Source organism: Agelaius phoeniceus, chromosome 4 (genome assembly GCF_051311805.1).
Source record: "Agelaius phoeniceus isolate bAgePho1 chromosome 4, bAgePho1.hap1, whole genome shotgun sequence".
NCBI lineage: Eukaryota > Metazoa > Chordata > Aves > Passeriformes > Icteridae > Agelaius > Agelaius phoeniceus.
Genome location: NC_135268.1, coordinates 2,471,011 through 2,484,082, shown reverse-complemented (window position 1 = coordinate 2,484,082; position 13,072 = coordinate 2,471,011). Strand labels below are relative to the sequence as shown.

At 43.2% G+C, this 13,072-nt stretch overlaps 1 protein-coding gene, 1 long non-coding RNA gene and 1 other non-coding gene across 4 annotated transcripts in view; all 3 read right to left on the bottom strand.

Moving 5' to 3' along the window:
• Positions 1-30: 30 nt before the first annotated feature.
• Positions 31-1,871, bottom strand: LOC143693903 (uncharacterized). Its single transcript, XR_013181899.1, has 2 exons — positions 1,667-1,871; positions 31-1,249 (listed from the first exon to the last, which is right to left on the bottom strand). It is a non-coding gene; the product is annotated as an uncharacterized LOC143693903 (long non-coding RNA).
• LOC129121080 (small nucleolar RNA SNORA24) lies at positions 1,393-1,523 on the bottom strand. The gene has a single exon (XR_008534364.1). It is a non-coding gene; the product is annotated as a small nucleolar RNA SNORA24 (small nucleolar RNA).
• A 1,933-nt stretch (positions 1,872-3,804) lies between the features above and the next one.
• Positions 3,805-13,072, bottom strand: part of LOC129120450 (bifunctional heparan sulfate N-deacetylase/N-sulfotransferase 3) — a 52,463-nt gene continuing 43,195 nt past the window's right edge. For both annotated transcript variants that reach the window (XM_054633058.2, XM_077176717.1), the window contains exons 10-14: positions 10,768-10,942; positions 10,226-10,396; positions 9,097-9,206; positions 8,538-8,640; positions 3,805-7,357 (exon numbers count right to left, since the gene is read on the bottom strand). In XM_054633058.2, the coding sequence (XP_054489033.2) occupies positions 7,238-7,357; positions 8,538-8,640; positions 9,097-9,206; positions 10,226-10,396; positions 10,768-10,942 (679 nt within the window). In that variant the 3' untranslated portion in view covers positions 3,805-7,237. The remainder of the gene's footprint in view (positions 7,358-8,537; positions 8,641-9,096; positions 9,207-10,225; positions 10,397-10,767; positions 10,943-13,072) is intronic.

Here is a 13,072-nt window from a genome sequence, read left to right as displayed (position 1 = left end):
CAGTTTTTCAAGAAAGGAACCACACTTGCAGCCAGTCATGTCTCTTTATTGACTTGTTCATACATTCAAAGGCTTTACATTCACACAGACACCAAAATTACAGCTGGACTTTGCACTTGCATTTTCCAGACTTCAAAAACTTACCTGCAGCTTCTGCAGCACGGGTACACTCGCTGAAACACCCTTCTAACACGTTGGGAGCAGAGGAGCCATCCCTGAAGGTGCAGTGCAGCCACTTGACTACCAAAACCAGTACTGTAATAGCTTAAGGCCCAGTGCCAGCCCAAAGAGAGGAGCAGCACACAATGAGATCCTAACTGTATCTGTCTGTATCAAAGCAGTCAAAGCTAATTGTAGGCACAGTAAGCTGGGTTCCAGCCCCTCTTCATCAAGATGAGATGGACTGCAGAAGCTCTCATTACAGCTCCAAATTTTAACTTGGTTTAAAAACTGAGATAAAGACCTAGCCTAAAATTAGCTTTTACTAGCTCTGCTTAATAAGCAGAAATATTACTGCTCCCAAAAGACATCGATTCCAGATGATTAAACATACCCACCCCACCCTAACTGAAAATGAACATGTTCAGACACAGCTACTCCTAGAACTCATATGTGGAATTTAGCCTCATCTTCTTTCAAGATGGTTTTTCCCCGGTAAAAACAAGTTTGAGGCAATTTAATATTGCTACTGGAAACACAAACAGCAATCATCACCAAACAGTAGGATGCTCTCCCAGAAGTTGTAAAGCTGCTCTGAAACAAAGCTGTTGGTATTAACTTCCAATCTCCCTTGCTGCTACAGCCGCAGATTTCTCTTAGTACTCACGTGCTTATAAAAAAAGATACTCCTCTTGCCCAGGATATCCCTGAGGAATCTGTGCGTTCAGATGCTTCTAGTTTGGCAGGCAAAGTACTGGCAGTGTGTTTTTTATGCTAGGAATAGGGGATTATGTTTTCTAATGTCTCTACATCCAAACCAAATTCCTCCTGGTCACACTAATGCACTTGATTACACTTTTCTGTCCCAGAAACACATAAAAATGAAGCATGCCTTAAAACAGAACACCATGATACCTAGATTTCGAAGTACAAGTCACAGTAGAGTAATCGTTAAACATAAATTATTAAATCGGCATTATTCCTGCCCTAAATCTCACCTCTGAAGAGCTTATTAGACACAGCCAGACACATACTTTTTGGGAAGAAGATCTTTAACAACTACGTCTTCATGCTTTCAGCTTCTGTGCTCCTACGGAGTTAAAAAAGAATAAAAAAGTTTAAGAACTGGGCTGTAATAGTTTTCTGAAGAAAAAAAAAAGGGGAGAAACCTGAAAAACCAATTAACAAGAAAACACCCAAAAAGGGGAGGCGTCTAACCCCACGGCAGAATCGGTTTGTCACTTGCCACAGTCAACGACTCATACCCACACGAGGGTAAAAGCTATGCCAATTAGCAAGGCCCTGCTCTTCCATGTCTAGGAAGGGAGTGAGCCACAGACGGCAGCTCCCATGGATTCATGGATCTCTGCTTCCCCCACCACCCCCCTCGTCGCCACGTGGCGGCCGCCATTTTCCCTCCCTCATGTGGGCCCGGGCCCAGGCCCCGGCCCCGCGCGGTCGGCTCCCACCCGTCCTGTTACGCAGCCCACGCCTTCATGGAGCCTACCTTCTGTCTGTTACGCTCCGCTCCTTTACCGCCGTGGAGGAGAAGGGGCCCGATCCACGAACACCGCCGCCGTCACTGCCACTTCATCTTCACCCTCACTTTTCTACTCCCGTGGCCGTCCCGCCTCAGCGCCAACGGCCGCGCCGTGCGCCCCCCCCCTCAGCGCCAACGGCCGCGCCGCGCGCTCCCTCCCTTAGCGCCAACAGCCGCGCTGCGCGCCCCCCCCCCCCCTCAGCGCCAACGGCCGCGCCGCGCGCCCCTCCCTCAGCGCCAACGGCCGCGCCGCGCGCCCCCCCCCCAGCGCCAACGGCCGCGCCGCGCGCCCCCCTCAGCGCCAACGGCCGCGCCGCGCGCCCCCCCCTCAGCGCCAACGGCCGCGCCGCGCGCCCGCCCACGCGGAGCCCCATCAGCACGCGACCCATCCTCACGCGCCGGCGGCGGGAACTGAGCGCATCCGGGACCCCGGGCTGGGGGCGGGGCTTGGGGCGCTGGGCGAGGCCACGGCGCGCACGCGCACTGAGCTCGGCCACAGGGGAAGGTGCGGAGGTCAATGGGATCGATCCCCCTCACCTTTTGATTGACGCTCCTTCCCGAATATACCGAGCAGGATCCCCGCGGGGAAACGGGTTAAGGCATTCTCCAAAAGAAAACAGAGACCTTCAGCTGGTTTGGGACAGCGATGCGGCTTCGTCTGTGTAGATACACGTGTGTGTGTGCTTGGTCCAGTCATCAGAGGGCCTTAAATGTTACAATAACACTGCTCGGTTCTTGAAAACCATGGACTAACATAAAAATCAGAGGTCGTGAAAGATGTGCTAGAAAAATGAAGTCATCCCTCCAGGTGAACACAGATTACTTTCCTTTTCCAGTCTATGTAAGCAACTGCACGCTGGCCAAATGTCCACACCTCAATTTGCAGTTACAACAAGATAGAACAGAATAGTCCAGTTGGGAAGCACCTACAAGGATCATTAGTCCAAATGCCAACCACCTCAGGGCCGACCAATAGTTAAAGCCTATTGTTAAAGGCATTTTCCAAATGATTTTTTAAACACTGACAGGCCTGGAGCATCAACTACCTCTCCAGGGAGCCTGTTCCAGTGTGAACACCTTCTCATAAAGAAATGCTTCCTAATGTGAAATCCAAACCTCCCCTAATTACTGTAACTCTCACACCACAGCAGCTTATTGGACTATTACTAGTCATCCTCAGTCCAGGGAAGATGATCACCCTTGACTTGGTCTGAATTCCTCCTCCACTCAGGTTTCCCTGGCCCTTGGTGTCAGTGCTGATCGCTTTCCTGCTCCTGGGATTTGCCCTTGGCTGACTGTTGTGCTTTCTCCATCCATTTCACCCAGAGAGACAAAAAAAAAGAGCATCTTTTGCCTTTGAGCTCTAGGAATTGGTGGACTGGAAGAACTGAAAAGAAATATGATATGAAAGTAGATAAACCAAAGACAGAGGCCAAAAAGCTATAATTATTTGTAGCAAGGATCTTTCCCCTTTTCTTATTACTTCTTTACTGGTTTTATAAGAGCTTATAGAGATAGGTATTATACAAGAAGCTTAGACTTCTTAATTTTAAGTTGCATCATTTCTCTGTAATGAATGCAATATTTTGTAAATGTAGGTTTCCTATCTCGCACAACTCCCCTAAGCAGATTTTACCCAGCTAGATAAGTACAATTTTGTGTTCTGTTCTGAATTTGTTGATAACAGTGAATTTTCCTTTAGACATTCATACCATCTTCAGAGGTTTCTCCAAAGAAAGCTTTTCTCATGTCTGTGTAGGCTGATGCATTGGCACAACTATTGAATCCCCAAGGCAAATGATTTGAATAAATTTTCCTTGTTATCTTAAAAAAAGCAAACTCTGGAGATGTTTCTCCAGCACATTAGCAAGTGCTGGCACGAGAAATAAAAAGTAAGCAGGAAGAAAAGCAGTAAAACAAGCAGCTGCATAAAGCAGCAATATTCACTCACAGCAAGAGTAAGCAGTACTTTTCATTTCTGAAAACATCTCATGCTGCTCCTGTGCTGCTGGACCGTGTTAGAGCTCAGCATCAAGCTGCAATGGCTGCTAACCAACCTGGAAAAGGACAACTTGGTCAACGTGAAAGTCACTTCCACACAGCACTACATTTTCTTATCAGAGTTTATTGTTGCACTTCAAATACCATGCCACTATCAGAATAATATCTATTTTTTATTTAAAAAAAAACTCTGAGAAAAATGTTTCCAGCAATTTTCATTCAATGTGAATGACAAGAGTATTACATCTATAAACATTGAAATATCTATTTAATTTCTTCCTGAGGAAGTTTCACATTTTTAAGCAATGAAAAAGGATATTCTGTACAAGATAGTCTGCAAATCATCCAAACTCATTCTTTCTGCACAAGTAGAACTGGGAAAATATCACAGTATTCTCAGGAATGTTAGCTCAAATAATTAGGTGACTTCTGATCAGGCTCTGTGTTTACACCCCCAAATGGTCAATATCTGCTCAGAACCACACAATGTTTTTTAATGGCACTGATGCCCACATTAAGCAACTTTCAGAATCATGTTTATGAAAATGAAGATGAAACTCACAAAATCAAGCAGTTGTTAAAGAAATCATGGCTTGTGCAGTTACCTTCTGGGGGAACAGGAACCACGGCTGTGTTACCAGCCACAAGGAAACATCTGACTTGAACTAGCAAACGGATTTGTTGTAACAAAACTGCTTTTTTTAGAGTATTAATCCTGACAGTGTACTTCTGGAAACCAAACACTGATTGCAGGGAAGCTGTGAACAGAAGAGGTTACACTTGGCCAGGTAACTGGTGTGGTGTGACCTGGTTACTGCCCTGTGCTCAGGTGCATCCCCTGAGACACACCCAGCTGCTGGCTGCATGCTGTGCTCAGCCTCCTCCTCCTCCTCCACCAAGCTGGCTGCATGTTACAAGTGCTTTTTAAAGGCTCCTGTTAAATGTAAGAACATATTTCAATAGAATAGTTCTGGAATAAAACCCCCCACGGCTTCATCCCATCCTTTTACAAACAACTAATAATCCACCCAAGGCCGAGGCTATGCACGTGGGGGATTTATTGTGCCAGTACCTCGTGGTGACCACAGATGGGCTGCAAAATTCCCCAGGGGACAATGTGACCAATGTCACCGCTCTGTCCTTGACTGCCCACTCATTCTCCATCTGTCAGGGCCTTGGTTTCCCAGGGCAAGAAGACAGAGAGGGAATTCTTTAAAACAAAGAATGATGCTGAAGGCCATTCCTCCTGCATGTAGGAGGCCCTCAGTTTGTGTTCTCACCCTGAAAACATCAGGCCCTTCACAGTGCCCAAGGTTTTCCCCATTTTCCTATTTTTTAACACTGTTTCACTGAAGAACGTGGAGAACTGAGGCAGCAATGCACAACAGGAGCTTTGTGCAATCCCTGCATTTTTAAAACACTTGAGTGATGTTACAGCAGGTTGTATCAAGAGTAAAATCAATCATGACAGGATGAAAACCCCAGGTATTTTCTCCAGTTATTCAACTGAACTGTAACAAATCTATATAGATGCTTGCAGGATGCACGAGCAGTCCGTAGCATGCAGAGCTTTTGCTTTTACAGATGTTCCGAATCCAGAGTGTTCCTTTCACCAAGTAAGAAGTACTTTAAGACAAGTCAGCTTTTGAGACAAATCCATATGACTGAATATTTAAAGTGAAATGAAATTCTCATTCTAATAAATAACAGAAATGTTCATCTTAAAAAATGTCTACTCTAGTAGGTCCTCATCCTTAATCATGCATATTCCCTTAGCAAAAATGTGCTGCGTAAAGAATATTGTTATATACAGCAAATCTGTCTAGGTTTGTTTCTTTACAGGCCTATCAAAACCACGTATTACATAGACAAAATCAATAAATAATAAAGATTACCAGTTAGAGGTACAGTAAGGATCTCAACATGTTTTCTATTTAGGGAATAACAGACTGGTTTCCATTCCATTACCTTGAAAGTTAAATTGCATGATTACACAAATGTCGTAAAACAGCACTGAGATATAGGACATTTTTTCCACCATCTGATGCATGTTTTTAAATATTCACCCTGAAACAAATGATGAAGACATTACAGAGCTCCTGTATAAAGCCTTGCGTTTCGTACTGTGGTTCTTTTTTGTTTTCACTAACCCTTCATGCCTTTAGAAACACTCAGAGCCAAAGTTCTGTGAGGAGCATCAAGGCCACACTTAGGTGAAGATTCCAGTGATCTTCCTCAACTGCTAAGCACTATTTATTGGACTTGATCTCACATCTAAACTGATGCACTGAGAGATGCACTCCTGAGAACTATCACAAATATCTGCCTGCAAGGGCAGATATTTGTCTTTTCCCATGATTTGAGTGTAATTTTCTATGTGTTTATTTTTGTCCCCTCTAAAGCTTATTCCTAATATTTAATACCAAATATGTTTAATGTATCTGGGAACAGAACTGGTATTTTCATCTGGAAGTCTGGTAATTTTTGCAGCTGATGTCATCTGAAGGTTGCAGAAAGATGCTACAATTTTGATGAGGTTGAGGGGGGAAAAGCATAGGTTAAATTTACAAATAAATTAAGGAAAAAATAGTGGTGCAACTTAAGGCAACTAAAGTAAGGATCTGACACTGCTTTTTAGGAGTTCTTAATTCATTTCAGTGACTCAGAGCAATGTAAGCCCAGAGTGCAATGTTTGGATCTGGCCACTCACAGAACCAGGGGTGAAAGCCTCTTCCTTGCACTGCTCCACTTTGGGTCACACCTGTTTAAGTCTAATACTGCAACTTGTGTGTTTCACATATCCAATCAAATTTCTGCTCAGATAATTCACATCTCAGTCAGCACAAAATCAGACATTTCAACTACAGACAAAGGCCTTTCCCACACTGTGAGGGTTTGTTGTCACCAGATATAATCACAGGCTCTGTTTTGGCTTCTTTGTGGTTTTTTTTCTACTGTGGTGGATTGCAGACATTGCTGGGTGCATTTGTTGCCATGCACAGCTAAATGATAGGTGATAATGTACTGCTCCCCAGTGTTTGCACACACTTTGGGCATTAGCAAGCTGATTCCAAAGGCAGAAGTACTCTGGGCATTTTGTGCTACATTTCATTATCTTATCCTATGCAACACAACAATCAAATCCTAAGAAAAACTGCCAGTGGTCCAACAAAGGGCTACAAAACCTACATGAGACACAATACTTTAAAACTGATGTATAAAAATGTGAATATTTACCGTGAAATCAGACAGGTCATGTATCTCTGATGTTTATACCAGCTGTAAATAACTCCCACATATGTGCACAGTAGTCCACAAGTCCACAGGCCCAGAAATGTTTATGAGAAAGATTTGGCCCACCAGAGCTCTAAGGAACACATGTATTTTTACAATCCACATGCCAGCATATGGAAATAATTTCTATCCTTTACACTTTTTTGAAGAGGTATATCTTACAAGACCTTCTGGTAGCCACTGGAAAGTTCAGGTATTACAGCTGAAGTGTGGAAGGAGATTTCAAAAAGCTGTTCTCCAATGCTATCTCACTTTCTGTAGTTCCTGTCTCAGCCACGATGGCAGGGGTTGTCCCAGCTTGTGGAGGAGTTTTGACAGTTCCACATTGTGATCTCTGTAGTAGCTCGACAGAAAGGCCCTGCACTGAGGGATACAAAAGGAGAGGTTTTTATTTAATAAAACTCTGTACTGCAGTTGCTGTGAATGTGAGGTCTCAAAGTTGGTTTGACCTGTGTGAAAACTCTACTTACTTTAGGCAATTTATATTGTTTTATGCTATCTACTGCATGCAAGGAGCTGAACTCTGAAAGGTAATTTCAAGGGAAACAAAGGTTGTTCAAAATGAACACCAAAATCAAAGCAGAACTGAATTCTACTCTTAGTCTTGTACATTTGGAATCATACTGAATGTGATGGAGATACTAATATTACAGTGTGATTGAAATAACAGCTACTAAAATATCTTTTTATGTAGACTTGTATCAGTTAGCAACCCCCATTTTGAGAATCATTTACAGTTGAAAAAGACAAGGTTTTGCACAAATACAGTGTTGTCTTACCTCTGACCAAAATCCTTTTCACCCAATGGTTTTGTATCTTTATGACTCTACTGATGTGAAGTTATTTATAATTTAAGTACTGTGAGGGAAACGTCCTTGGTACATTAATTCTTGCTGCTGTTCAAACTGAAGGGTTTTATTTGCATTTTAGCCAGGCTAAATGAAATGGCAATGCAAGGCAGAATCAACATGGAAGTTAGAGCTAGAACAGGAGACTGAACTGCCCTTGGGTACAGACTGCAGCATTTGATCTGACTGAAACTTCCCCATTTGAGCATTTGCCTGGGGAAGGTATTTTTAAAATTCATAGAAACAGAATCTAGCCTCTGTTAAAACTGGATTACAGGAGTGCCTCCATTACCTGTCACAGTCTAACTAGGCTCATAGACAAGGGACCACAAAAATACACCTATCTGATGACAGAAACTTGCAGTGTGGAACTTCTGCTGCTTAAGTCCATAAGGTAAAGGGACAGGACTTCCAGAACAGCACATTTAGTTTTCTAAGGGGTGCCAAGTTTTAGAATTTGTGGGGGGTTTTCATCGCTGTTGTTTTTTAATGACTTCATCTTCACATTTGAAATGAAGAACTGAATGTCTATGGAGCCCACAGCCATCTAAAACACTTCCTTTGCAGGGAAAGGTAGCCAAATAACTAACTTCTACTTAATCTTGTCTTTTCTCCCTTCTCATGATTTTGCTTGTGTCATATCCTGTGTGTGCCAACTGAATTCCTGTACAATGCCAATGACCAGCATGCTTTACCTCAGAAGCCATAGGAGGGTATTTTCTGCCTTTGCTCTTTCCAAGACACTTGGTTTTTCCTTCTTCCAAGAGCTGACACCAGAATCCTTTATGAGAATCGAACCTGAAACAAACATTGTGCAGTGTAAAATCTGTGTGTAATCAAATCTAGGAGTCAGAACCCAAAGGACTGGATGTTACATTCCTGACTGATATAACTGAATCTGTTTTTCAGCTAATGCCAAAAATAAAGAGAAATTATTCTATTTGCTTTCTGTTTCTGCATATCAGCATTTCATGTTCCACTTATGGAAGTAAAATTCATTTTGATGCGTTGCAAAATTCATATGCAATTCTCACAAAGCAGCACTTTGTCTGTCAGAGCTCTACTTCTGTAACAGCCAAGTGGCTCAGTGAATGATGCACAGAACATTTAACCCCAAACTGTGTTCTGAACAAGTCACCCTACTGACAGCTCAAGGAACTATGAAGGGCTTTGTTCTGCAGTGAGCTGACTTACAGGCTAGCTGGTATTTTAGGAATGCAGGAACATGTGGATATCATGAACTTATTAACTCACGTTAGGGCTTCAGAGTAATTATAATGAGGAGAGACTCCCAGAAACTTCTGTACTTCATCCATTACAGTAGATGGGTCAGTTCTCAGCTGCTGTCCATCAATAATCAGCAACTACGACAGAGAAAATAAATGGAGGTTTAAATTGGAATTCATTATTTCAGGCTTGCAACTGAAACTTCCACCTCTGTAAAACTCCATCATATGAAGAGTACTGCCCCAGGGAACAATAATGGGCCCAGTCTTAATTGTCATCATCATTAATGATCTGGGAGCAGAGTAAATAGCATTTTAATTAAATCTGAAATTATATTGCATTGGAAGCTGTTGTGACAACAGAAAAACAGCACTGAAGGATCTAGAAAGATAAGAAATACTGTCAGGAAAGTGAGAGAGACTGGCCCAGCCAAGAAAAAATTATATTAATGGCTACTACTTTTCCAGATAAAACATAAGGCCATCAGGGCTGATTCTTCACTATCACTGTGGGACATAAAATCTGGCAAAAACTTGCATGACAATGCATATTATTCAATATTCCTGGGTTACTTGTGGAGAAAAGCTAATGAAAACATAATGAGGAGAATTTCATTCAGGAGTCAGGATGTTACAGCATTGTGCACCTCATGAAGAGATATACAAGGCTGGCTGAAAAGAGAGTATGTGGGGAATAACAGCAGCAAGATGCATCAGAGCTTCCTTGGCACACTCTGGGGAAACAGAAGGTGCAGACTCCAGCCAACTTGTCTCAGCTACAAGAGCCCTGGATAAACAGAAGGTTGGGATTGCAGCCAACTTCCCTCTAACTGTTGGGTGAGAGCAGTGCCAGACAAGCTGTCAATGTCACAAAATTCCATTCCAGAAATAAATCCCCAAGGAGATAGCAATCATGTGATAGTGTCTGCCTGGTCTGCTGTTATCACATGACACTCAGGGCTTAGGATGTGCATCTTTTGAGGCTTGACCTTACATGGGGCCAGAAGGAAGGTAATGATTTGGAGAATATCCTGGAGATCAGCAATCAGTAGACAAGACTTTTACAAAGGTAAACTTTAAGGACAGCATATATACATACATACATATAAATATATAATATACATATAGAGGATGAACATGTCAGGAGTCTTGTTCACCTGGTAAGGTGGGAAGTAAGTGAGCCATCTCTCAATGTGGGTAGCATACCATCCAGGTGCCAGGCATCTCTTCTGCAGAGCTCTGAGCTCAGAGGGGGCTCGAGGGCCAGCTGTGATCACCTGATAGAAGCTGAATTTCAGAGCTGCGGGGTCTTCATGGGATCGCTGATGCTGCAAAAGAAGTGACATTGCTGGAACTTTACAGACCACAAAAGCTGGGGAAACAAGGCAAAACTGGCTGCTCTTACTGACAAAAATTTCTTAGCCTAGCCTGTATTTTGAGCATGAACTAGATAACTGTGTCTATATACTTATTTCTGTATGTGCTGATTGCATTAATTAAGTAATCATTTTTACATGCTTGCATCATAGATAAATTGAAGAAGTGGTTACTGGTATTTTAACCCTAAAAATATGACAGATAACCCATGGGTGATCACAGATGGTCACTGACTATAGGGATATATCCTGAGAGGACACACAGAGAGGATTCAGGGTGGAAGCCTGGCCTGGTGCCTGCCCATGTTCTCCCAAGGGCATACCTGGTACCAGGAGTAGGCGCGGTCCGACGGGTCAATGAGGATGGTGATGATTTTGGCCTTGGGGATGAGGGAAGCAGCTCTCTTGGGAGCTTCCTCAGAATGGAAATAGTTGGCACTTTTCTCAAAGAGGAAGTCAGTGGTGACATTAGAAGGAGTTGGAAAGAAATCCATGTACCTGGGAAAGCAACATCATCCTCAGAATTACTTAAAAATCACACAAATGCTGATAAATCTGTTAGGCATACTTTACTCTAGAGTACTCAATTAAAACAAAAGCCTAAGTGCAAAAAAAAGAAAGCAAACCAAAGCTTACACTCTATCTTTGATCATATTTTACTTGGTACTAGCTTCCTTCTCACTAAATGTAACTAGACATTACAGCTATTTTTTTTTTAACGGGATAAAAATGTTACAGTATTTATGTATTTAAAATTCACGAGTTCGCACTTTTCAGTCAGAACAAACTGCTCAAGTCTAAAGTAGAAATTGAGTTTTCCAAATTTGGCCTTTTGCTGACACCAGCTGAACTGAAATACTGTAAGAAAAAGCTACTTAGTATCAATCAGATGCTTTCACTGAGAAGAGGCTGTTTATACGGGAAGATGCACTGAAACAATCCCCCACAGCTTCATCAGGTAAAAGGTTTCTGAGCAGTGACAGAATTCCCTTATTTTTCTGTGAGTCACGTTTTGGGGGAAATTTGGGTTGTAGTTGTTTAAGGGTTTTTTGTGAGCTTCCCTCATCTGTTATGAAGCTGTAGTTAAATTCCTGCAATTGCTTTGTCATCTAAGGACTTCTCTATTCCCAGCCCTCAGATCACTTCTTGTTATTGCTGGGGAAAACAATAAATGAAAAATTTTGGCCCTCTTGACTTTTCAGTTAACCTGTACTGAGAAAACAAATGTTATTTAAACAGCCTCTTCTGAAGACCATGCTTAAGGACCGAGATTTCCTGCAGTGCTTAGACTTTGCTCTGTTCATACAGATGAGCTACTTCCAGTACAAACGATGGGGTCTTCTTTGCTTTGAAATTGTAACCACTGAAGTCAGTGGACTTTTATTTCCCAGAAGTGTTAGGGCTGATTTGATGAGGCTGAGAAGGCTTTAGAGAAGCTTGTCCAAGAAACCTGTAACAAAGCTTACATAAAGAAATGCAGGACTGCTCTGTTTAGACTTCTGCATTTCAACAACAGCAAGAAGTTGTTATCAGTCAGTTCTTATCTTACTCTTCCGTCATGTCTGTTGGAAGCCTGCAATTTACACCTACACAGCTTTCAAAAGGGCAATGCTGAGGTTCTGAGGGCTAAAAGGACACTCTTCTGCTTCTGTAGTTGGTCCTGCTCTAAATCCAACCTTGAACAAAGACTAAGAGGCAGCTCAGGGACAAAGCCCTATCTCCACAACTGTAAACAAAATTGAACCGATTGCCATTTGTGAGTCTTGCAGGAATACCAGCCAATTAATGGACTAATGAGGAGAGCCCTTGTATCTAATTACAAAGTGGCAAGCTCATTACAAGCCAGCATTTAAACACCCTATCAGACTAGGTGGTCTGAGAGATCTGCCTGGCAGACAGAATGCAAATCTAAGAATTATGCAACAACACCAAGAGGGAGTGCTGAGGATCTGAGACTTAACTGTGGGAACCTGGCAGGGGTGGTGGGGCACAGAGTGGGTGCTGTGGTGAGAACCTGCCCAAGGGCTGTGCCTGGTTTAGACAGGCTGTCCACTGTGAGCCTCACTCACGGTGCCACGTTAGGATGAAGGTAATCTGACGTGTGTGTGGCAGCCACATTGTACCTGCACCTTGGGGAAGTGGGTAAGGCAGGAGGAAAGAGAGAAGCAGCACAGTAGTTTTCCAGCAACATGAAAACATGGATTTTGTGGAAGAACAGGCTCGCTGCACTTGGGCTGTTCCATCAGCATGGAGCTGCTCTGCCTCGCCTGCACGTCCTCCTCACGGGCTGCCAATGCCTCGGCAGCCATTTCCCAGTGCCACTCACTCATTCATTCACCCAGCACATCTCCACCAGCACAAGAGCTGACTCAGCAGCCTTCCCAGTGAGAATGTGGGATCCACAGCAATTCCACCTCTGGGAACACGAGGGGTGTGCCAAACAAACTGCATCTGATGTGTCTGCACTGAGAGCACACAACAGCCTTCACCCTGCTCATTTTATGGATGAATACAGAGTCCAAGGCAATAAAAGTACTCTCCCTTAAACTGGGGGCAAAATAAAGAAACAAGACAAGAAATCAATAATCCTTCCCTGGTGCTCCCCAGCTGCTACAGCATGTCAGCAGC